Source organism: Dipodomys ordii, unplaced genomic scaffold, assembly GCF_000151885.1.
Source record: "Dipodomys ordii isolate 6190 unplaced genomic scaffold, Dord_2.0 Scaffold8, whole genome shotgun sequence".
In the NCBI taxonomy this organism is placed as follows: Eukaryota; Metazoa; Chordata; class Mammalia; order Rodentia; family Heteromyidae; genus Dipodomys; species Dipodomys ordii.
This window is the reverse complement of record NW_012267224.1, coordinates 18699067-18722342: the sequence shown is the minus strand read 5'-3', so window position 1 is coordinate 18722342 and position 23276 is coordinate 18699067. Positions and strand designations below refer to the sequence as shown.

Genomic DNA, 23276 nt, shown 5'->3' with positions numbered 1-23276 from the left:
CCATGAAGCTTAAATAGTTTTTATTGTAGGAAAATCTTTGGTGGTGCTAGTCATTAAGAATAAAATATGACCAGAAGTCTTAGATTCTAGCTGATGACCTATTGGAAGCACTGAATTAGAGTAATATAATTATGCAGAGAAACTCAAATGTGCTACATTTGTATTTTGCCAACTAAGAATATTTCCCTCTTGAGCTGGGTATGGTAGCAGATACAACCTAGATATAATCCTCGTTATTTGGACTGTGAAGATTGGAAGGATTGTGGTTCAGCACTTCCCAGAAAGTACATGAGACCCCAATGCCACTAATTAAAAAAAAAATCTGGGCCAGGTACCGGTGGCTCATGCATGTAATCCTAGCTACTCAGGAGTCTGAGAGCCAAGGATTGTGGTTCAAAGCCAGCCTGGGCAGGAAAGGCCGCAAGACTTTTATCTCCAATAAACCACCAGAAAACCAGAAGTGTCGTTGTAGCTCAAGTGGTAGAACACTAGCCTTGAGCTGAAGAGCTGAGAGAGTGTCCAGGCCCAGAGTTCAAGCCCCATGACGAACAACAACAACAAAAAAATCTGAGTATAGTGATATGTGTTTGTAATTCAGCTTTGTGGGAAGTGTCAACAGGAAGATCAGGGCCAGGCTTGCCCAGGTTTAAATGCAACACACTGTTGTGAAAAAGCAAAAAGGATGGAAAGCATGGCTCTGCTTGGGTTCATATCCCAGTACCACAGGAGGAGGGGTAGGGACGAGGAAGGAAAGGAAAGAAATGAGAAAGTGGGGGCTGGGAAGGTGGCTCAGTGGTAGAGTGCTTGCCTTCCATGCATGAGGCCCTGGGTTCGATTCCTCAGCACCACATAAGCAGAAAAAGCCGGAACTGGTGCTGTGGTTCAAGTGGTAAGGCACTACCCTTGAGCTGAAGAGCTGAGGGAGAGCATTAAGGTCCAGAGTTCAGGCTCCACAACTGGCAAAAAAAAAAAAAAAAAAGGTCTCATGGACTTTCCTGTCTAGGCAGGCTTTGAACTGCAATCCTCAGATCTCAGCCTCTGTGAACCATCAGCACCTGTCCTCCCATTTTTATGAAGCTGGAGTTCGAGCTTAGGTCACCATGCAATTGGTAAAATCTTTGTAATAATTACTGTTTACTTCTGGTTAAATCCAAAGCTAACTTTATTTTTTTTTCTTTCACTTCAGTTACGGCAATCCCAGTCCTACTGCACAGACACAGAATGTCTTCAGGAATGTAAGTACCAAGGGGAAGGAAAAATTGGGGAGTACCTGGAGCATGTAGAGGAGGATCACAAAGGCCAGGCCATCCTGGGCTATGTATCAAGAGCCTGTTTTGGGCTGGAAGTATTGTTCAACTGGTTAAATGCCTACCTAGCAACTATGAGGCCTTGAGTTCAAACCTCAGTACTGTCCAATGAATGAATAAATTAATGAATAAGTTAATAAGAAGAGAGGGAAAAACTTCCAAAGAATTAAAAGATGACCATCCAGGCCCTGGTGGTCAGACTCTTCTCTCCAATTGACCACGAGAAAACTGGAAGTGGAGCTGTGATTCAAAGTTGTAGAGTGCTAACCTTGAGCAAAAAAAAAAAAAAACCTCAGGGACAGCACCCAGCCCTGAGTTCATGCCTGATGACTGACAAAAAAAATAAATAAAAGATGACCAGTGTTCAGACTGTTCCTCCAAGACCTTTGTTCTCAAGCGGCCAGATCTGGAGATTGCTGTTCAAAGCCAGCCCCTAGGCAGGAAAGTTCATGAGACTCTTCTCTCTAATAAAATACTCAAAAAAGGCTGAAAGTGGCATATGGCTCAAGTGGTAGAGCACTAACCTTGCACCCAAGAAGCTCAGGGACAGCACCCAAGCCCTCAGTTCAAACCACAGGACCAGCCAAAACAACAAATAAAAAAACCTGTACTGTCACAGAAAAAATCAAGTGGTAACTAAGCCTGAAGGCTGAGAACAGGTTGAAGGCCTGCCTGGGAAAAAATTTGAAAGACCCTGTCTCCCCTGAGGAAAGCTGAATACAGTGGCGTTTGATTCTATTGACTCAGCAAGGTTAGCCGGAGCAGAAAGTGAAACTTTTTTTTTTTTTGGTCAGTCATGGGGCCTGAACTCTGGGCCTGAGTGCTGTCCCTCAGCTCTTCAGCTCAAGTCTAACTCTCTACCACTTGAGTCACAGTGCCACTTCCAGCTTTTTCTGCCTATGTAGTGCTGAGGAATTGAACCCAGGGCCTCATGCATGCAAGGCAAGCACTCTACCACTGAGCCACCTTCCCAGCCCAGAAAGTGAAACTCTTAGGAGTAAAAAACAGGGCTGAAGGCTGGATGCTGGTGTTTCATGCCTGTAATCCTAGCTAGCTACTCAGAAGGCTGAGATCTGAGGATCGTGGTTTAAAGCCAGCCTGAGCAGGAAAGTCCATGAAATTCTTACCTCCAATTAACCACCAGAAAATCTGAAATGGCCCTGTGGCGTAAGTGGTAGAGCGCAATCACCTTGAGCTGAAGAGGTCAGGGTCAGCGCCCTAGAGTTCAAGCCTCATGACCTCCCCCCCCAAAAAAAAACAAAAAAGCAGGGCTCAAGGTATGCCTCATCTGTTTTGAGCCAGCCTAACAAGAGTTCAAACTGCAGTACCATCCAAAGAACTATGTGAACATTGAAAGAATTCTTGTCAGACAAGGGACTTGAACTCAGGGCCTGTCCCTGTACTCTTTTGCTCATGGCTAGTGCTCCACTACTTTAAGCACAGTGTCACTTCCAATTTTCTGTTGATTAATTGTAGATAAAAGTCTCAGGGATTTTCCTGCTTGTGTGGCTTTGAACCCTGATCCTCAGATCTCAGCCTCCTAGGATTACAGGCATAAGCCACCAGTGCCCAGCTTACAATTGCATATGTATATGTGTATGAGTATGTGTGTTGGTCCTGGGCCTTGAACTTAGGGCCTAGGCACTGTCCTTGAGCTTTGGGGCTCAAGGATAGCACTCTATGGCCTATCTATCTTATCTATCTAAGGTGTATTATGGAGGATGGTTGGTTTACAGATTTCCCTGGTCGGTTTCTAGGCTAAGAAGAGGCTGGAGTTTTCTCTAGTGGAGAATTTATATCCTGTCCGTAGGCAGGCAAGTGTGTATGTGTGTTCATGGGGGTGTGGTATACAGGAAATTTGTTTTGTTTTTGTTTTCCTCCTTCCTTTTTTCCCTCCCCACTTTTTCTCTCTCCTCTTCCCCTTCCATCCCCTCTCCTTCCATTCTTCCTTTCCCCCCTTCTCTCTTTTATACTGGGGTTGAACTCAGGGCATTGAACTTGCTCATACCTTTGGTCCTTTTTTGCTGTAAATAGCTTCTTTTTCTTTCATGAGGATAGCATATATTGAGATGCCCCAACCCATGCTTCCTTTGCCTCCCGAATAGATGAGATTACAGGTGTGTGGTACCAGGTCCAACCTAATTTTCCATTTCTTCATTGCCTGTCAGCTCAAATGTTATTTTCATATGAAAGAGGAATATTTTGAAAATGCCATGTTGTGAACTTTCTTACACACCTTTAAAGGACTTTTTTCAATGCTGTCCTAGTGCTTGAATTCAGGGTCTGGGTGCTGTTCCTGAGCTTTTTGCTGAAGTCTAATGCTCTATTGCTTGAGCTGCAGCTCCATTTCGGTTTTGTTTGTTTGGTGATTAACTGGAAGTAAGAGTCATGGACTTTGCTCCCCAGTTTAGCCTCAACCTGTGAGTCTCAGCTCTTAGTCTCCTAAGTAACTAGAATTATAGGCCTGAACTACCAGCTTCTGGCCAGTTAAGAACTTTTGACACATTACCAAATTTCAGTTTTATGTATTTATTTTACTGGAGATTGATCCTTGGTTCCCAGGCATAACAAGCAAGTGCTCTACCACTGACTTACACATCAGATGCTAAACTCTCTTTCATTATGTATTTGAATTTAAATCAAGACATGGTAATATTATTAAGATTTTTGCTTTATTACATTTTTTTTCCAGCAAGAACTTTATTACTGCCTGGGGGGTTACTTAGACTCTGCCCCAGGTACTAAAATACACTACAGGAGGTAATGAGTGATCTGGTGTTGCATTAACTTCTGTAAATACAGTAAATTGTAGTAGTTGCTTATACAGTGCCTTGCTGAAGTAGAAACTGTCAGCACTAAGCCCATTATGGCCCAAGGGAATCGTGCTCATGGAAGTGAAAGATGCATTGAGCTTCCCTCCAGATTTACACTGCTTCTCCAGTAACATTCATTCATCTGCCTATGCAGGTCAAGTGTTTGCCTCTGAGGTAGAGCTGAAACCTGCTTTTCCAGTTGAAAATAATCTTACTGAACTCTTCACAGGAAAACAAGTATTTATTACATTGTGATATTTGTGACTCTTTAGACAACCACACCCAAAACCACATATATTCTTATTCTTGTAGGTAAAGTGTCACTTCCTTACTCTAAATAGAAAAGTGAGTCTTAGGGTTTGATTGTTCATTTAGCTATATTGGCAAGTTGATTCCCCCTCCAAAGATCTGTAAACATTGGTAAAGATTCCTTTTGAAAGCTACGCTTGTATTATTTTTAAAAAAATTTTAACTTTGTCTTTTTTCTCTTTTTTGTGGGGGGAGGTGATAGCAATACTGGGGCTTAACCTCAGGGCCTTGAGCACTTTGTTGACTTTTTTGCTCAAGGCTGGCTGTATCACTTGAGACATAATTCTACTTTCAGCTTTTTGCTAGTTAAAATTGGCTGTTTTCTGGTTAATTGGAGATGAGACTTTCAGATTTGTCTGCCTGGGATGACTTTGAACTACCTAGGATTATAGGCATGAGCCACTAGTACCTGGCTCAAGCTATCCTACGCTTTGTAAAATGATTGGAATAGATTGCTCTGGTTGAAACTACTTTAATATTTTTTCCAATAAATATAAAAGTACTTTTGAGAAACAAGATGTGTTTTATTTTATGTTTTTGTTGGTCATGGGGCTTGAACTCAGGGCCTTGACACTATCTCTGAGCTCTTTTGCTCAAGGCTAGCACTCTACCTCTTTGAGCCACAGGCCACTTCCATATTCTGGTGATTAATTGAAGATAAGAGTCTCATGGTGGGGGAGGAATGGAGGGGAGAGAAAGAGGGAGAAAAATGAGGGAGGGGGTACAAGTTTGACAAGAAATGTACTCACTACCTTACTTATGTAACTGTAACGCCTTGACAATAAAAATTAAAAAAAAAAAAGTCTCATGGACTTTCCTGCCTGGCTGGCTTTGAACCACTCGTTTCCTGAGTAGCCAGGATTACCGGCGTGAGCTACCAGTGTCCAGTAATAAGATGCGTTGCTGTTTAAGAAAAAATAAAAATGTAATGATTATGGGAATTTCATGCTTTATTTATTTTTATTTATTTATTTATTTTTGGTTGATTATTGAGCTTGAACTCTGGGTCTGGGTGCTGTCCTTAGCTCTTAAGCTCAAAACTAGTGCTCTACCACTGAGCCACAGAGCCACTTCCTGCCTTCTGATGGATAATTGGAGATAGCTTCTCCTGGACGTTCCTGCCCAGCCTGGCTTTGATTCCTGCCTGGGCTACTTTAATCGGTGATCCTCAGATCTCAGCCTGCTGAGTAGCTAGGATTACAGGCATGAGACACAGGCACCCAGCTTCATGCTTGTTTGCTTGCTTGCTTGCTTGCTTGCTTTTGTTGGTCATGGGGCTTGAATTCTGGGCTTGGGCACTATCCCTGTGCTCTTCAGGTCAAGGTGAGCGCTCTACCGCTTGAGCCACGGTGCCACTTCCAGTTTTCTAGTGGTTTATTGGAGATAAGAGTCTCACAGGGGCTGGGAAGGTGGCTCAGTGGTAGAGCGCTTGCCTTGCATGCCTGAGGCCCTGGGTTCAATTCCTCAGCACCACATAAGCAAAAAGAAAAAAAGCTGGAAGGGGCGCTGTGGCTCAAGTGGTAGAGCGCTAGCCTTGAGCTGAAGAGCTGAGGGACAGCGCCCAGGCCCAGAGTTCAGGCCCCAGGACCGGACCCCCCCAAAAAAAAAAGAGTCTCACAGACTTTCCTGCCTGGACTGGCTTTGAACCTCGATCCTCAGATCTCAGCCTCCTGAGTAGCTAGGATTACAGGCGTGAGCCACCAGCGCCCTGCTATGTTTTTTGTTTTTTTTTTGGGGTCCGGTCATGGGGCCTGAACTCTGCCTGGGTGCTGTCCCTCAGCTCTTTAGCTCAAAGCTAGCTCTCTGCCACTTTAGCCATAGCACCACTTCCAGCTTTTTTTCTTTTTGCTTATGTGGTGCTAAGGAATTGAACCCAGGGCCTCATACATGCAAGGCAAGCGCTCTACCACTGAGCCACCTTCCCAGCCCCTGGTCTTGTGTTTTTGTCTAGGGCTAGCTTTGAACCATGATCCTTTTACCTTTTCCTCACAAGTATCTAGGATTACAGCCATGTGCTATCATACCAGCCCATTCTCATTCTCTCGCTTTATTTTTTATTGTACAGTCATGGCTATGTGGCTTCCCTTAGTCCTCTGTCTAAAACGTCTGGTTTTGCTGGGCTCTGGTGCCTGATGCCTGTTGTAATCCTAGCTACTGAGGAAGATGAGATCTGAGGATCATGGTTTGAACCCAGCCCAGGCAGAAAACTCCCAGTGAGACTCTTATCTCAAAAACCTGAGGTGGTGCTGTAGCTCAAGTGGTAGAGCACTCGCCTTGAACTGAAGAGCTCAGGGATAATGCCCAAGCCACGAGTTAAAGCCCTATAACCGACAAAAAAAAAAGTCTGGTTCTTCTAGCCCCTATTCCCCTTTCCTTACTTTTCCGTCTCTAGCAAACATGATTTACATAATTATCCTCTATTATTGCAAGCCTCTTTTAGGTAATATACATGGAAGAATCTGGGCACTGCTGTTTCATTCCTGTAATTTTAGCTACACAGTGGCTAAGATCTGAGGATTAAGTTTGAGCTAGCTGAGGCAGAAAAGTCTGTGAGTCTTTTATTTCCAATTCTCCAGTAAAATAAAGTTTGATGTGGGCTGGGAATGTAGCTTAATGGTAGAGTGCTTGCCTAGCATGCACAAAGCCCTGTTTGATTCCTCAGTACCACATAAACAGAAGCCGGAAGTGGCATTATGGCTCAAGTGGTAGAGCACTAGCCTTGAGCTTCTTTTGCTCAGGAACAGTGCCCAAGCCTTGGTTCAAGCCCCAGGACAGGCAAAAAAATAAAGCCTGATATGGATATATATGCACCAGCCCTGAGTTACAGAGCCAAATCATAAGCTGAGACCCTGAGTTCAAGCACTAGTACCAAAGAAAAAAAAGGATACATGGGGTAGGTCAACATAGTTTAGAAGGTGAAAGTGCATCTCAGAGGTAGGTGTGCTTATCATGTGCACTACCAGGAGATAAAACAGGAAACAGCACACAGTTTATTTTGATCCCTGGAATAGATTTTTTCTGGGCCTGGGAGCTGTCCCTCAGCTCTTCAGCTCAAGGCTAGAGCTCTACCAGTTGAGCCACAGCACCACTTCCTGTTTTCTGGTAGCATATTGGAGATAAGAGTCTCACAAACTTTCCTGCCCAGGCTGGCTTTGAACTGTGATCCTCAGATCTCAGCCCCTGAGTGGCTAGGATCACAGGCATGAGCCACCAGTGCCCTGCTTTGGAATAGATTCTTATGTCAGTATTTATTATTATTAGAAATTCTAATAATAATTTAAATCTTTAAAAAAGCATAAACAGCTAAGAAATTGTCAATCAATATTAATTTGATCTATTGGTAAGCTAATTATGTAAATTTCTGCAGTGGGGTAAACATGAAATACACCTTTAGGATTCATAGAATTGTTTATTATGATATTGGGGATTGAGCCTTGATTCTAAGGCATACTACTAGTAGTTTTTTTTTTTTTTTTAGTTTCAGTTCACTATTGTTTGCCCTGACTGCTCCTGAACTTCAGTGATTACATATTAGGATTAGAGATGTGTGCTCAGCATCCCCAATCACTTCTTTGCCATGATATCCTAACTTAAGAAAAAAAATTCAGATCAAATTACGACATTCTCATAGTCAAAACGTTTAATTCTACCCCTTCTCTCATCACTTGTACATGCAATTCTAACTTGACATGACATTTCAGACATTTCAGAGTTGAGTTTCATCTCCACACTCTTTACCTTTTGTGTTCCTGACATTTCAACTAGATGATATCTCACTTTTTTTGGGGGGGAGGGCAGGTCCTGGAGCTTGACCCTGGACCTGTCCCTGAGCTTTTATTTATTTATTTCTGTCAGTCATGGGGCTTGAACTCTGGGCCTGGGTGCTGTCCCTCAGCTCTTCAGCTTAAAGCTAGCGCCCTACCACTTGAGCCACAGCGCTACTTCCAGTTTTCGGTGGTTTATTGGAGATAAGAGTCTCATGGACTTTCCTGCTCGGGCTGGCTTTGAACCATGATCCTCAGATCTCAGCCTCCTGAGTAGCTAGGATTACAGGTGTGAGCCACCAGCGCCCCGCTTCCCTGAACTTTTGTACTCAAGGCTAGCACTCTACCACTTGATCCACAGCTCAACTTCTCACTTTTTGTGGCTAGTTGGAGATAAGAGTCTCAGGGAGTGCTAGTAGCTTCGTGGTAGAGTGCTTGCCTTGCATGCATGATTCCTCAGTACCACATAAACAGAAAAAGCCAAAAGTAGTGCTGTGGCTCAAGTGGTATAGCACTAGCCTTAAGCTGAAGAGCTGAGAGACAGTACCCAAGCCCAGAGTTCAGACCCCATGACTGACCAAAAAAAAAACGTAATAATAATCTACCCTAAAATCTACAGCACAGCTGGGTGTTGGTGGCTCATGCTTATAATCCTTGCTACTCAGGAGGCTGAGATCTGAGAATTTTGATTCAAAACCAGCCTTGGCAGGAATATCTGTGAGACACTTGCCCAGGCTAGGCTGGCTTCATCAAACAGTGATCCTCAGATCTCAGTAGCTAGGATTACAGATGAGAGCCGCCAGCACTTGGCTTCTTACTTCTTTTATGCATGCCAGGACCAGGGATTGACATGGGGCCTCACTGTTTCATTAGGCCCTTCTACCACACCTTCAGTCTTGAAGTTTTTAGTCAGTTGGAATTAAGTCTCACAGACGTTTCTGCCTAAGCTGGCTTTGAACTCAAATCCTCAGATCTTAGCCTCCTTAGTAGCTAGTATTAGAACCATTAGCCACTGACAGCTAGCTCTTGCCAGGCTTTGCTCTTGTTCTGCCATGACCTCTGGTCCTTCAACACCAGTTTTCTGGCTAATAAATGCCTAGTCATCCTGGAAGGCCCTGGCCAAATTGTGCCAGTTGCTTGTTATCATTGGCTTTAGACTTTGAACTTGTTCAAGGGAAGGGCTTACTTGCATTTGTACCTTTTGTACCCTTTGTGTTTGCTCTGATGTGTTGCATATAGTTGAGATGATGTAACTGAATATGTAATTCATTATTTCATGTCGTTGCAGCTCTATTGTTAACAAGTCTAATTGTTGCACAATTCTTTATATTGAGCTAAATTCTCCTTACTATTGTGTGTCGAGGTTTATTCCCTAGAAAAGTATATAGAATAATTTTGCTCATTCTCCATAAAGAGTGTTATAGAGCCAGGCACACACCTGTAATCCTAGCTACTCAGGAGGCTGAGATCTGAGGATCATGGTTCGAAACCAACCTGGACAGGAAAGGTCCTGAGACTCCCCCCCCCCTTTTTTTTTTTTTTTAGTTGTGGGGCTTGAGCTCAGGAGCCTGAGTGTTGTCCCTTAGCTTCTCTGTGCTCAAGTCTAGCACTTTAAAACTTGAGCCACAGTTCAACTTCAGTTTTTGACTGGTTAATTGGAGATTAGAGTTTCACAGGGACTTTTCTGCCCTAGCTGGTTTCAAATCATGATCCTCAGATCTCAGCCTCATGAATAGGTAGGATTACAGGCGTGAGCCACCAGCACCCAGTATTGTTGTCTTTTTTTTTTTGGTTGTGGGGCCTGAAATCTGGGCCAGGGCGCTGTCCCCCAGTTCTTCAGCTGTGGACCAATGCTCTACCACTTGAGCCTAACCCCCACTTCCGGCTTTTTCTGCTTATGTGGTGCTGAGGAATCGAACCCAAGGCCTCATGCATGCAAGGCAAGCACTCTACCACTGAGCCACCTTCCTAGCGCCTGTTGTCTTTTCCTTTGCTTCTTTGAAGTCCTGGAGTTTGAACTCAAGGTCTCATGCTTGCTAGACAGCACTCTACTGCAAAGCCTCCACTTCAACCCAGTGCTTTGTATTTCTGCTTTCCCATTGGAAATCCAAGTTTAAAGCAACACTCCCCAGGGCCTGCTTCCCTTTCAACTCTTTCCTCTTCCATGTGTCCCACTAACAGTGTCATTATTAATATTTGTTCCCTTTGTACTATCACATATTTGCTGATAAACAATGATTTAATGCATAAGCAAAACAGATGTTGTATATATGTGCTTGTGTGTACCAGTGCTGAAGCTTGAACTCAGGGCCTGGCTACTACCATTTAGCTTTTTTGCTCAAAGCTAGCATTGTACTTGAGCAACTCTTCTACTTGTGTCTTTTTGGTGGTTAATTGCAGGAAAGAGTCTTAGATTTTCCTGCTTTGGCTGGTTTTGAACCTCCTATCTCAGATCTCAGCTTCCTTAATAGGATTACAGAGCTACTGGCATGGCAAAAATTGTTTGTTTTTTAATTATTGTAAAGATGATGTACAGAGGGGTTACAGTTACATAAATGAGGTATGAGTATTTTTCTTTTTGGTCAGTCATGGACCTAAACTCCGGGCCTGGGCACTGTCCCTTGAACTCTTCAGCGAGTATCACCCCCTCCCTTATTTTCTCCCAGCTTTTCCCTCCTGACCCACCTCTTGCAGGATATAGTGTATTGGTTTTTATTTTTTTTGGGGGGGGTGATTTGGTTGTGGGGCTTGAACTCTGGGCCTGGGTGCTGTCCCTCAGCTCTTCAGCTCAAGGCTAGTGCTCTACCACTTGAGCCACAGTGCCACTTCCGGTTTTCTGGTAGTTTATTAGAGATAAAGTCTCACAGACTTTCCTACCCAGGCTGGCTTTGAACCACAGTCCTGGAATCTCAGCCTCCTGAGTAGCTAGGATTACAGGCATGAGCCACCAGTACCCAGCTCAGAATATAGTTTTAAGCAGACTTCCTGGCACTAGTATGCAAGAAGAAATCGAGTGAAAGACCCCAGTAGGAGACATGGAAAATGACATTTGTATTACTGTGAGAATATTAAAAAGGAACAGATAGCTGGGTGCTGGTGGCCCATGCCTATAATCCTGGCTGTGGTGGAGGCTGAGGTCTAAGGATTGTGATTTGTAGCCAGCCTACACAGGAAAGTCTGTGAGCCCTTTATCTTCAGTTAACCAACAAAAATCAGAAGTATGGACTGTGGATCAAGTGGTAGAGCCCTACAAAGGAAGGATTTTGCTAGAAATAAGAATTAATAAATTTATAATCTGAGGTTAAATTCTCTGAATTTTCAGAATATTTTACTTGCAAAAATAATAAGGCACTCAGTCTATGAATAGCATTAGAATTGGCCTTGGAGTTAGACTTCTAGTCTATAAAATTAGTTTTGCATTTATTAGTATTATTTGTGTATGTGTGCGTGCCTGCACTAGGGATTAAACTCAGTTCATTTTTACTGTCCCTTAGCTTTTTTTTTTTTTTTTTGGGTCCGGTTGTGGGGCCTGAACTCTGGGCCTGAGCACTGTCCCTCAGCTCTTCAGCTCAAGGCTAGTGCCCTACCACTTGAGCCACAGCGCCACTTCTGGTTTTTTTTTTTTTCTTATGTGGTGCTGAGGAATCGAACCCAGGGCCTCAGGCATGCAAGGCAAGCGCTCTACCACTGAGCCAACTTCCCAGCCCGTCCCTTAGCTTTTTCTGGTCAAGGCTAGCCCTCTATTGCTTGAGCCACAGTTCCACTTCAGCTGTTTTTTGTTTTTGTTTTTTGGGTGGTTGATGGGTAACAAGAGTGTCTTAGAGGTGGGGAAGAGTGGCTTACACCTATAATCGTAGCTACTCATGATCTCAGGCTAATGGTTCAAAGCTATCTTGGGCAGAAAAGTTTGTGAGATTGTTATCTCTAATAAACTACCAAAAAGCTAGAGGTGGAGCTGTGGCTCAAATGGTAAAGCACTGGTCTTGAGTGAAAGAAACTCAAGGACAATGCCCAGGGCCTGAGTGTTTTGGGTTTGTCTCTTCAGGCTGGTTTTGAACTGCAGTCTTCAGATCCCAGACCCCTAATAGCTAGGGTTACTGGCATGAGCCACATTTTATTTCTAGTAGAGGATCACCTTAAGAGTTGATATTGTGTACAGGATACTTATCTTTTACCAGCTTTAGCTAATCTAGTTTTATGTAACCAACTTTAGCTAATCTAGTTTTACTAACAAGTTACAAGCTTCCTCAAAAATCCTTTTTGAGGGCTGGGAAGGTGGCTCAGTGGTAGAGCGTTTGCCTTGCATGCTTGAGGTCTTGGGTTCGATTCCTGAGCACCATATAAGCAAAAAGAAAAAAGCCGGAAGTGGCGCTGTGGCTCAAGTGGTAGAGCGCTAGCCTTGAGCTGAAGAGCTGAGGGACAGTGCCCAGGCCCAGAGTTCAGGCCCCACAACCGGACCCCCCCCCAAAAAAAAAAACCCTTTTTGAATCTCTGTGTTTTCTAATGTTATTCCCCTAGGATGAATAATTTTCAGGAGTGTGTCTAACAATGAGATTATGTCAAAATATTATGACATAGCACAGATTAAGAGCTCAGGGTCTGACATGAGATCACCTGATCTAAATTTCAGCCTTACCACATACAAGTTGTGTGAAGTTGGGATTTGTTCCCCCTTCTCTTTATCTCCTGTAACAGGGATGTAATAGTACCTTGCCAGATGTAAGCTGTTGAAGGGATCAGCCGAGACCAGCCTGGTTCAAAGTAGCCACGTACTTCTCAGCTATTGTTGTGGTTGTCCTTGATTTGCCTGTCCTAGGTCTTAAACTCGGGGCCTGTTCTCTGTCCCTGAGCTTTCTTGGTCAAGTCAAAAGCACTAGCTCTACCACATACGCCACAGCTCTCCTTCTGGCTTTTTGATGGTTAATTGGAGATGAATGTTTCACAGACTTTTCCTGTTTGGGCTGGCTTTGAACCATGATCCTTCAGCCTTCTGTAGCTAAGATAGCAGGCATTAGCCACTGGCACCTGGCTCAGCTGTTTCTAAAAATAAAAATACAGCTGGGTACTAGTGGCTCACAGAGAATTTCTTACTGAAGGAAAGGAAATTTAATACATATTACTTCATGGTTGTTCTCTTAACAACTAGCAGTTTTTTTAATTAACATAACTTATGAAGCTGGCATATAACCATTAGAATTAATTTTTATTTGACAGTATTATGATCAGGCTACAGTTGTAACATACATTTTTGTTGTCTTTAGTACCAGGACCTTCTGGTGACAATGGCATCAGTGTTACTATGATCCTGATGGCCTGGATGGTTATTGCAGTGATCTTGTTCTTACTGAGACCACCTAATCTAAGAGGATCCAACCTACCTGGCAAGCCAACTAGTCCACATAATGTAAGTGTTATGGCTTAGAAAATCTTGTGGGGTGAGTGCATGTTATTAAGTATCTGTAAATTAGAAGACGATTTAACTTATAGAGGGAAATTCTTCCCGTTTAGTCCTAGTATATATTGCAGTCCCAAATGGTTCTTTGTAGAGCTAAACAGCAAAGAGCACAGACCAAAGTCCAAAACTAATTTTAAAATAGATTTGTTCCTACGCCGGGTGCTGGTGGCTCACGCCTGTAATCCTAGCTACTCAGGAGGCTGAGATCTGAGGATCTCGGTTCAAAGCCAGCCCGGGCAGGAGAGACCATGAGACTCCTATCTCCAATAAACCACCAGGAAACCGGAAGTGGCGCTGTAGCTCAAGTGGTAGAGCGCTCGCCTTGAGCTGAACAGCTGAGGGACAGTGCCCAGGCCCAGAGTTCAAGCCCCACGACCGACCAAAAAATAAGAAAAATAAATAAAAAATAAATAAATAAATTTGTTCCTCACATGAAAAATACAAAAAATCTTTAGCACAGGTGGGTATTGGTGGTTCAGGCTTGTAATCCTAGCTATTTAGGTGGCTGAGATCTGAGACTTTTGGTTCAAAGTCAGCCTGGGTGGGAAAGTCTGTAAGACTCTTATCTCCAGTTAACTATCAAAAAGCTGGAATTGGAGCTATGGCTCCATTAGAGCACTAGCCTTGAGCAGAAAAGCTCAGGGACAGGGCCCAGGCCCCTGAGTTCAGGACTGGTACTGGCACCAAAAAAAAGCACAGCAATACTGTTCAAATCTTAAGTCCTCCACTGTGCAGTTCTCTGTCCTTCATAGTTTGGATCTTTTGGCTCTCAAGTTTTCAGCCTCCTACCCCCTCTTACTAGTTTCAGTTCAGATGTCTTACAATTTCTCCAGCCTTGCCAGGGAATTCTGTACTCTGAACCCATCTGGCTAAATCCCAGTCAAGTTCTCTCAAATGTGGTTTCTAGTTTTATATCACATCACAGTAAATCAGTTGAGCTGGCAAAAGGATATATATGAAACATTAATGTGAGAAAAAATTTTTTGGTGTCAGTCCTAGGGCCTGGACACTATACTTGGCCTTTTTTGCTCAAACTGGTGCTCTAGCACTTGAGCCACAGGCTCTACTTCTAGTTTTTTTGTTGGTTAATTGGAGATAAGAGATTTGTGGACTTTTGCCAGGACTGGCTTCAAGCTTCTCCCGAGTAACTAGGATTACAAAAATGAGCCACCAGTACCAGCCAGAAGTGGAAGTGTGGCTCATTGTATAGCACCTAACTATAAGCAAAAGATAAAAAAAGCTGAATAAGCCTGGTGTCAGATGCTCATGCCCAGAAGCCCAACTACTTAGGAGGCTGAGATCTGGGTCTTGTGGTTTAAAGCCAGCCCAGGCAGGAAAGTCCATGAGATTCTTCAGTTAGTTACCAAAAAGCTGGAAATATATATATATACACACACACACACACACACACACACACACACACACACACACACACACACACAAACACACACATACAATGGAAGAAAGGAGGAAGGAAAGAAAAAAAAAGGGAAAGAAGGCAAGAAGAAAATTAGGCACCATCAACAACATGTAACTTTTGGCTTTTCTTGGAGAGGAGAGTATTCATAAAATAGTTTATGTATTGTCTTGGAAGTAGTGTACTTTGCTTTCTTACATTTTGTGTAGAGCTTTACTTACTTTTTCATTCAAGAGTGACTTCTTCAGTGTTTAAATCTATGTTTGCATAAAGAAATCCAACTTAATATTGACTTATAGTTATTGAAAGTGATTCTCTGCCTGGACCTTAGTTCATCACAGTCCAGAAATTCTAGGAATAGCCATACTTTTACCCTCCAAATAAGCATGTAAAATATTGATCACCCTTTTAGAGCATGTTTCCAATGATCCTGAAATATCTGATGTTTTTCGATTCAGAAGATTTCTGATACAAATAAGAATAATCAATTCAAGTTCATTTAAATAAATAAATAAATGGCTTTAAAAAAAATGACTTATGGGGCTGGGAAGGTTGCTCAGTGGTACAGTGCTTGTCTTGCATGCATGAGGCCCTGGGTTTGATTCCTCAGTACCACATAAGCAGAAAAAGCCAGAAGTGGCACTGTGGCTCAAGTGGTAGAGTGCTAGCCTTGAGTTGAAGAGTTGAGGAACAGTGCCCAGGCCCAGAGTTCAGGCTCCAAGACTAGCAAAAAAAAAAAAAAAGCCTTACATCAGTAGTTATTAGACTTTTTAAAAAATACCCTTTTTTTTTCTTTTTTTGGTCTGTTGATTTTCTAGTGGTTTATTGGAGATAAGAGTCTCATGGACTTTCCTGCCCAGGCTAGCTTTGAACTGTGATCCTCAGATCTCAGCCTCCTCAGCTAGGATTATAGGCCTGGGCCACCAGGGCCCAGTTTAAAAAAGTTTCCTTAGGGGCTGGGAAGGTAGCTCAGTGGTAGAGTGCTTGCCTTGCATGCATGAAGCCCTGGGTTCAATTCCTCAGCACCACATAAGCAGAAAAAGCCAGAAGTGGTGCTGTGGCTCAAGTGGTCAAGCTCTAGCCTTGAGCTGAAGAGCTGAGGAACAGCACCCAGGCCCAGAGTTCAGGCCCATGACTGACAAAAAAAATAATAAAAAAAATAAAATAAAAGTTTCTTTATTAAGTGATTATATAAACTTCACAATATTATGGGATAGTGATACTTAGCTAAAGTCACAAACATTTTAGCCTTCACAAGGTTAGACAGTTCTAACAGTGTCAAAAGAGGCATAGTGGCACATACCTGTAGTCCCAGTACTTGGAGGCAAAGGTATAAGGATCATACATTTTGAGGCTAGGTTGGGCTATATAGCAAGATTGTCTCAGAGCTGGCTGCTGGTTGCTCATACCTGTAATCCTAGCTCCTTAGGAGGCTGAGATTTTAGGATTTCTGCTTGAAGCCAGCTTGGGCAGGAAAGCCTGTGAGACTCTTACCTCCACCACAAAATTAATCACCAGAAAACCAGAAATGGATCTGTGGCTCCAAGTTTAGAGCATTAACCTTGAGCAGAAAAGCTCAGGGTCAGCTGTACCCATGCCCCTGAGTTCAGCAAGCTCCAAGACTAACCCCCCCAAAAATTGTCTGAGACAAAACAATACAACAAACTATTAGCTGTATTATCAAAAATCCAAGTTTCTTTGTTCCATCAGCTTCTTTCCAAAGCGGGCTTCCTTCTTGGTCTGAAATGGCTACAGAAGTAGCTGAGCCATATGCTTCTCACTGACTTTGCTTTCTCCCCTTTCTTTCTTTCTCTTCCCTTTCTTTGTTTCTTCTTCTTCTTCTTTTTTTTTTTTGTCAGACAATGGTCTTGAACTTAGAGCCTGGGCACTGCCTAAGCTTTTTTTGGGGGTGCGGGGGGTGTCCACTCGTGGGTCTGAACTCTGGGCCTGGGCGCTGTCCCTCAGCTCTTCAGCTCAAGGCTAGCACCACTTCCGCCCTTTTTTTTTTCTGCTTATGTGCTGCTGAGAAATCGAACCCAGGGCCTCATGCATGCAAGGCAAGCGCTCTACCACTGAGTCACCTTCCCACCCCCCTGCCTAAGCTTTTGAGCTCAAGGCTACTGCTCTGCCACTTTGAGCCACAGAGCCACTTCTAGTTTTCTAGTGGTTAATTAGATATGAGTCTTACAACCCATGCTGGCTTCAAACACCTGGCTCCTCACTGACTTTTCTTTTCTTTTTTTGTTGGTCGTGGGGCTTGAACTCTAGGCCTGGGCACTGTGCCTGCACTCTTCAGCTCAAGGTTAGCGCTCTACCACTTGAGCTACAGTGCCACTTCTGGTTTTCTGGTGGTTCATTGGAGATAAGAGTCTCATGGACTTTCCTGCCTGGGCTGGCTTTGAACTGCTATCCTCAGATCTCAGCCTGCTGAGTAGCTAGGATTATAGGTGTGAGCTACCGGCGCCAGGCTCTCACTGACTTTTTTTTTTTGGGGGGGTCTGGTCGTGGGGCCTGAACTCTGGGCCTGGGCGCTGTCCCTCAGCTCTTCAGCTCAAGACCATTTGAGTCACAGCGCCACTTCTGGCTTTTTTCTTTTTTGCTTATGTGGTGCTGAGGAATCCAACCCAGGGCCTCAAGCATGCAAGACAAGCGCTCTACCACTGAGCCACCTTCCCAGCCCTCACTGACTTTTCTTTTTTTTGGGGGGGGGAGGGGCCCGGTTGTGGGACCTGAACTCTGGGCCTGGGCACTGTCCCTCAGCTCTTCAGCTCACGGCTAGTGCTCTACCACTTGAGCCACAGCGCCACTTCTGGCTTTTTTCTTTTTGCTTATGTGGTACTGAGGAATCGAACCCAGGGCCTCATGCATTGCAAGGCAAGCACTCTACCACTGAGCCATCTTCCCAGCCCCCTCACTGACTTTTCTATAGTGAGAAAGAAACAGATCCAGGCTGTCCTCTGTGTGCTGTTCACTAAACCAGTCACCTCAGCCAAAGGAATGAAACCGTTAACAGCTGGTGGGGATAGTCACATCACTGTTGCACAATTTCTCTTTTCTTCTATGCCACAGGGTGCAATGAGAAAAATGTTGCAAAACCATTGTTCACTTACTTATCCCTTATATAAAAACATGAGGCTGGGTGTCGGTAGCTCACGCCTGTAATCCTAGTTACTGAGGCTGAGATCTGAGGATCACAGTTCAAAGCCAGCCTGGGCAGAAAAGTCATGAGACTCTTATATCCAATGAACCACCAGAAAAAAACAGAAGTGATCCTGTATTTAAATGGTAGAGCACTCTCCTTGAGCTGAAGAGCTTAGGGACAGCACTCAGGGCCCAGAGTTCAAGCCCCATGACCGACAAAAAAACCCAAACATGTGAAAAATCCAAGTAAGTTTAGGGAGTGGAATTTCTTCCCAGTTCTTTTATTTGTTAGATTGACTTGAGGTCTCTCTCTCCTTTTTTTTTTTTTTTAAATGCCAGGGACAAGATCCACCAGCTCCTCCTGTGGACTAATTTTGTGATATGGGAAGCAAAACAATTTGCACGACCAAATGAACAAGACCACCAGAGTACTCTTAACCCCATTAGAACTGTTTTTCCTTTTGCACCTGCAATTTGGGATGGTATTGTTTTCATGAGCTTCTAGAAACTTTACTTGCAAACTTTTGCTTCCTGTGTTATCACCATTCCTATTTACAGTATATTTGAGTAAATAATTATATTAAAAAAAAGTTACATGGGGCTTTTTTGGTTGTCCTAAATTTAAATATTCCATTCATTCTGTTTGTAATTGTGATTGTAATTTTTGTGGTGATTTTTGACATAATTGAAGGAAATTTGAGATTTCACATTTACTATTTAGAGAGTTTTGATAGGTTTACTTTTTTTTTCAGAAGGCATTTATAAAGTCATGTTATTTGGGATTATGGAAGACAATTAGAACCACATTGCATTTGCATTTGCCTTGGTAGGTGATTTGTGGGTGGCAACTCTTGGAGCATTTTACAAGCTCCAGCTGAAATCTGGGTCACTCATTATGGCTGACTTAAGTGGCTAGAATAGGGAAGTAAAATGGTTGTTTACTAATTTTCTACTCCTAATAAAAATGTCTGATGTTCAGAATAAGCAAACATGATTTCATCAATGTGGTGGTTGACTTACAGTCCGTTATATGATGCTTGGAAGCCACTAGAGACTAACCTTATAAGGTTCCTGAAATGAGGACAAATTCACTCTTTTTGCCTTGGCCAGGTATAATCTATCCAGTAATAATTTAAGCAATCATTTATTTTTTAAATGTACCTCTCAGGAAGCTCTGTTCTAACACTTCTTTCTTTAGAATGAAACCATTTTACATCTATATTGGAAACTGCTGAGTTACTTACATTTAAATGCCTTGTTGTTCACATTATTTGAAGAAAAATTTTGAGGCTTCTGTTATGTTAAAAAAAATGAACTATTGGTTTATTCCAAGGGACCCATGAGAAACAATCAGAAATCTTTTTCTGTCACCCTTCATTTCTTTTGGGTAATGGGGATGTACCAGGGTGGGAAGCAACACTGATATAAGAGAAATCTTGATATGTATAAAAAAGGAACAGATTGCATTATTTTGCTCAGTTCAAAACTACAGAATTTTTTCTCTAGCAAGTAACCAGAGAGTATTTATGGGGGGCTAGAACATTCTTTGCTGCCAACATAAGGATTTTCTGCCCAGGCAGTCTAGGCTTTTAATATGTAGATCTGCAAAATTATTTGTGTGAATTAAATAAACCTTATATCACTGTACTGTTCAACAGTCTCTGTCCCAATAGAGTGACTGTCTCCTTTATGATGATTACATCAGAGGCCATAACATTGTTAAAGGACATCATTTCATTACATAATCCAATACTGACTGCCTGAATTCTTCTGTGTATCTCAACTTGGTGTTCAATTTCTTGAAATTATATACCCAACTCTTAATTGTACTAATAAAGAGGTAATATAACACAGGTAAGTTAAATCCTAAACAAATAAATACCATGTAGTAGAGGTTTTTCTTGTTGTGGTCCACTTGGAAGACCTCTGCCTCTGTAGCTGGTGAAGAATTTAAAGGAGAAGCTGCATATGATGGCTCAAGACTCTGACTACAAGAAACCTCCTAGTGCTTGGTTGGTGGGGGCAGGAGGATCCAGAATTCAAGGATGGCCTAGGTTAGGTAGTAAGTTCCAAACATTAGCCTTAGAGCTCTCACTCCTCCTGAGGATGGAGGAGAAAACAATTCTTTAAAGAATAACACTAGAGGGGCTGGGAAGGTGGCTTAGTGGTAGAGCGCTTGTCTGCATGCATGAGGCCCTGGTTTCGATTCCTCAGCACCACATAAGCAAAAAGAAAAAAAAGCGGGAAGTGGTGCTGTGGCTCAAGTGGTAGAGTGCTAGCCTTGAGCTGAAGAGCTGAGGGACAGTGCCCAGGCCCAGAGTTCAGGCCCCACGACCAGACCCCCCTCCCCCCGCCAAAAAAAAAGAATAACACTGGAATGGATTAGATGGAGCTAAATCCCTGTAGCATTCCTTTTCCTGCCCTGCTACTTGAACTTGGAAATCTGTGCACATATCCTAATAGTTTGCTCTCTACCTAGGTAGAATACCAGTCCCTGGCAGAAATGCTCATGTGTGCACTGTATCTGTGCTCACAAATAATTGCGAATTGGCATTTGCTGAAGAAGTGTCTGAGGCTGAGGATATGGCTCAATGCTAGATCACTTGCCTAGCATGTGTAAGGCCCTGGGTTCCATCACCAGCACTGCAAAAAAAAGAAAAGAAAGGATCCATATTCTGGCCACAGAATGTCTAGTCTTAGAGACCTAAAATTTTAAATTCTTGTTTCTAGCTCTTTGTTTTTCTTTTTAGACAGAGACTTACTGTGTAGCCCAGGCTAGCCTCATGCTTCTGATCCTCCTGTCTTAGCCCTCCTAGTGCTAGGATTATAGGCATGTGCCACCACACTGACCTAGTTCATTTCTGTCACATATTTGACATTACATCTTAATATATTTGCCTTATATGAAACTTCTACTAAGCTTGTATTAGAGGTTCTTTGTGAAGTATTTACCCTTTTTTATTTTTTTGGTTTGCATTTTGGGGCCTGCAGCCTAGGTGCTGTCCCTGAGCTTTTTAAAAAGTGGTCAGAGTCTCACAGACTTTCCTTCCTCAAGGCTGGTTTCAATCCAGGGTCCCCAGATCTCAGCCTTCTTAGAAGCTAGGATTGCAGGTGTAAGCCACTGAGGCTTGGTTTACTCTTGTTTTTTTTTGCTTGTAAAATTTCCCTACAGCCAGTTGCCAGTGGCTCACACCTTTAGTCCTAAGCTACTCAGGACACTGAGATCTGAGGATCAGGGTTCCAAGCCAGCCCAGGCAAGAAAGTCTGTGGTGAGACTCGTATATGCAATAAACCACTAGAAAGTGGAAGCGGTGTGGTGGCTCAAGTGGCAGAGTGCTAGCCTTAAACTGAAATGCTGAGAGACAATGCCCAAGCCCAGAGTTCAAGCCCCACGACAGAAAAAAAGAGCCAAATTTCCCTGCATTTCTGAAAATATAAAGTGTAGTGCACAGAAAATTAACATAACTAGTCATTTATATTCTGTTTAATTCTTCAAGCATCTACACGTGGCCTTTTAACTGAGCACATTCTTATATCATTACTAGGCTTGTAAACAACCTTCACTTGAACCGTGGCTTTGATCCTTTTAAAATATTCTAAATAAAAGAGAGCTTACATTTTTTTTCATTTTGAGAGTCTTAAACATTCCAATGCGTTTGTTTTAGTCACTTAATGTTCTTTTTATACAGAGTAACGGTAGTTTTGTTTTATATGGAAAAGGTTAACATGGGAACTGTTTGTAAGAAAAGATTTGATCATGTATCTAAGCACTATTTGATGGTCAGCAAGTCCAACATAGCTGTTCCATGGTTACATTTAGTGTTTTATGATGTGATTGGTGTTCATTAGTTTCCTCATATTTCAAAGAACCTTGGAAATCTAGCATTCTAAATAAAAGTCCAATACTCTAAATTAAAGTAAATTTAGACCCACTCAGTTTAAGACACAAAACGATTTTGGAGGAGAAACGAGTTTACAGTTGATGGGTAAAAGTTTGTTGCTGCAATAGTAGGGTTAGTCTAATATTTCCCAATGAAAAATCCTATGTATTTGTTATGACTGATGATTACTTTGTTAAAAATAAAAGTGGTCATGTGATGTAGTAAATGTAAGTTGCTGTTTTTAAATGTCCTAAATCATGCCAAACAAATCATGTCTGTGCCATCCAAGGTTAATGTTAATCTTTTACTGAGCAATTGGATTGGGATAAAGGGCTTGTACTATGCACTTTTTCTTAATAAATAGAAAATGTTAGTAACACTTGTGCTCTCTTCTTGGCTTTTGTGGGAAAAGAAGCATCTTTTGCTTAGTAAAATGTTATAATGTGCCCTGTTAAAATTTCTAAGTAAGACATCTTACCCCTAACAAAAGGCATTCCTAAGAGGGACAGTTAAACAATAAATAAGAAAAATATTTATATGGTAGCAGTATGGTGCTAGTATTTGGAAGGAAATACCCTGAAGACGTCTAAGAAATTAGGTTGAAGTTACATGTCTTTTCTTCTTAAACAGAGGCCAAGTAAGATGTTGCCTGGTAGTGTTTACTTGAGCATCTTTGTTACCCCAGAGCAGCTCTAACCCGAGAGCACACAGAAATGAACATTTGCTTTTTTCTCTGACATGGAGTGTATGTAAAAAGCAATCCAAAAGCCACTGGGCTCATGAAATGGTTCCATGATAGAATCTAAAGACAAATTTGAGCAAATAAGTACTGAGAGCTGCATGCCTGGGACTGATCCTTACCACCCAGGAGGCTGAGATCTGGGGAACATTGTTCAAAGCCAGCCTAAACAGAAAAGTCTTGGAGACTGTCATCTCCAAATAACTACCAAAAGCCAAAAGTGGAGCTGTGGCTCAAATGTTAGAGTGCCATCTTTGAGTGAAAAAGTTTTAAAGGATAGTATCCTGTCCCTGAGTGAAAAGCAAAATGAAGAAGGAGGATTGTGTCACATTCCTGCTAAGAAATCATTAGGACATTTGGCCAGAAAGATACATTGAAAATCCTAAATGGGTTAGTACAGATGAAAATCCAGGTGAAATAGGAATTGTTAGTATTGGGAATAAGGAAGGA

General features: G+C 42.5%; 1 protein-coding gene across 2 annotated transcripts in view; it reads left to right on the top strand.

The window, feature by feature from the left end:
• The window catches only part of Smim14 (small integral membrane protein 14), a 46031-nt gene extending 26173 nt beyond the window's left edge, over positions 1 to 19858 (top strand). For both annotated transcript variants that reach the window (XM_013009095.1, XM_013009094.1), the window contains exons 3-5: positions 1187 to 1235; positions 13455 to 13597; positions 18546 to 19858. In XM_013009095.1, coding sequence (XP_012864549.1) covers positions 1187 to 1235; positions 13455 to 13597; positions 18546 to 18578 — 225 coding nt within the window. In that variant the 3' untranslated portion in view covers positions 18579 to 19858. The remainder of the gene's footprint in view (positions 1 to 1186; positions 1236 to 13454; positions 13598 to 18545) is intronic.
• Positions 19859 to 23276: the final 3418 nt, after the last annotated feature.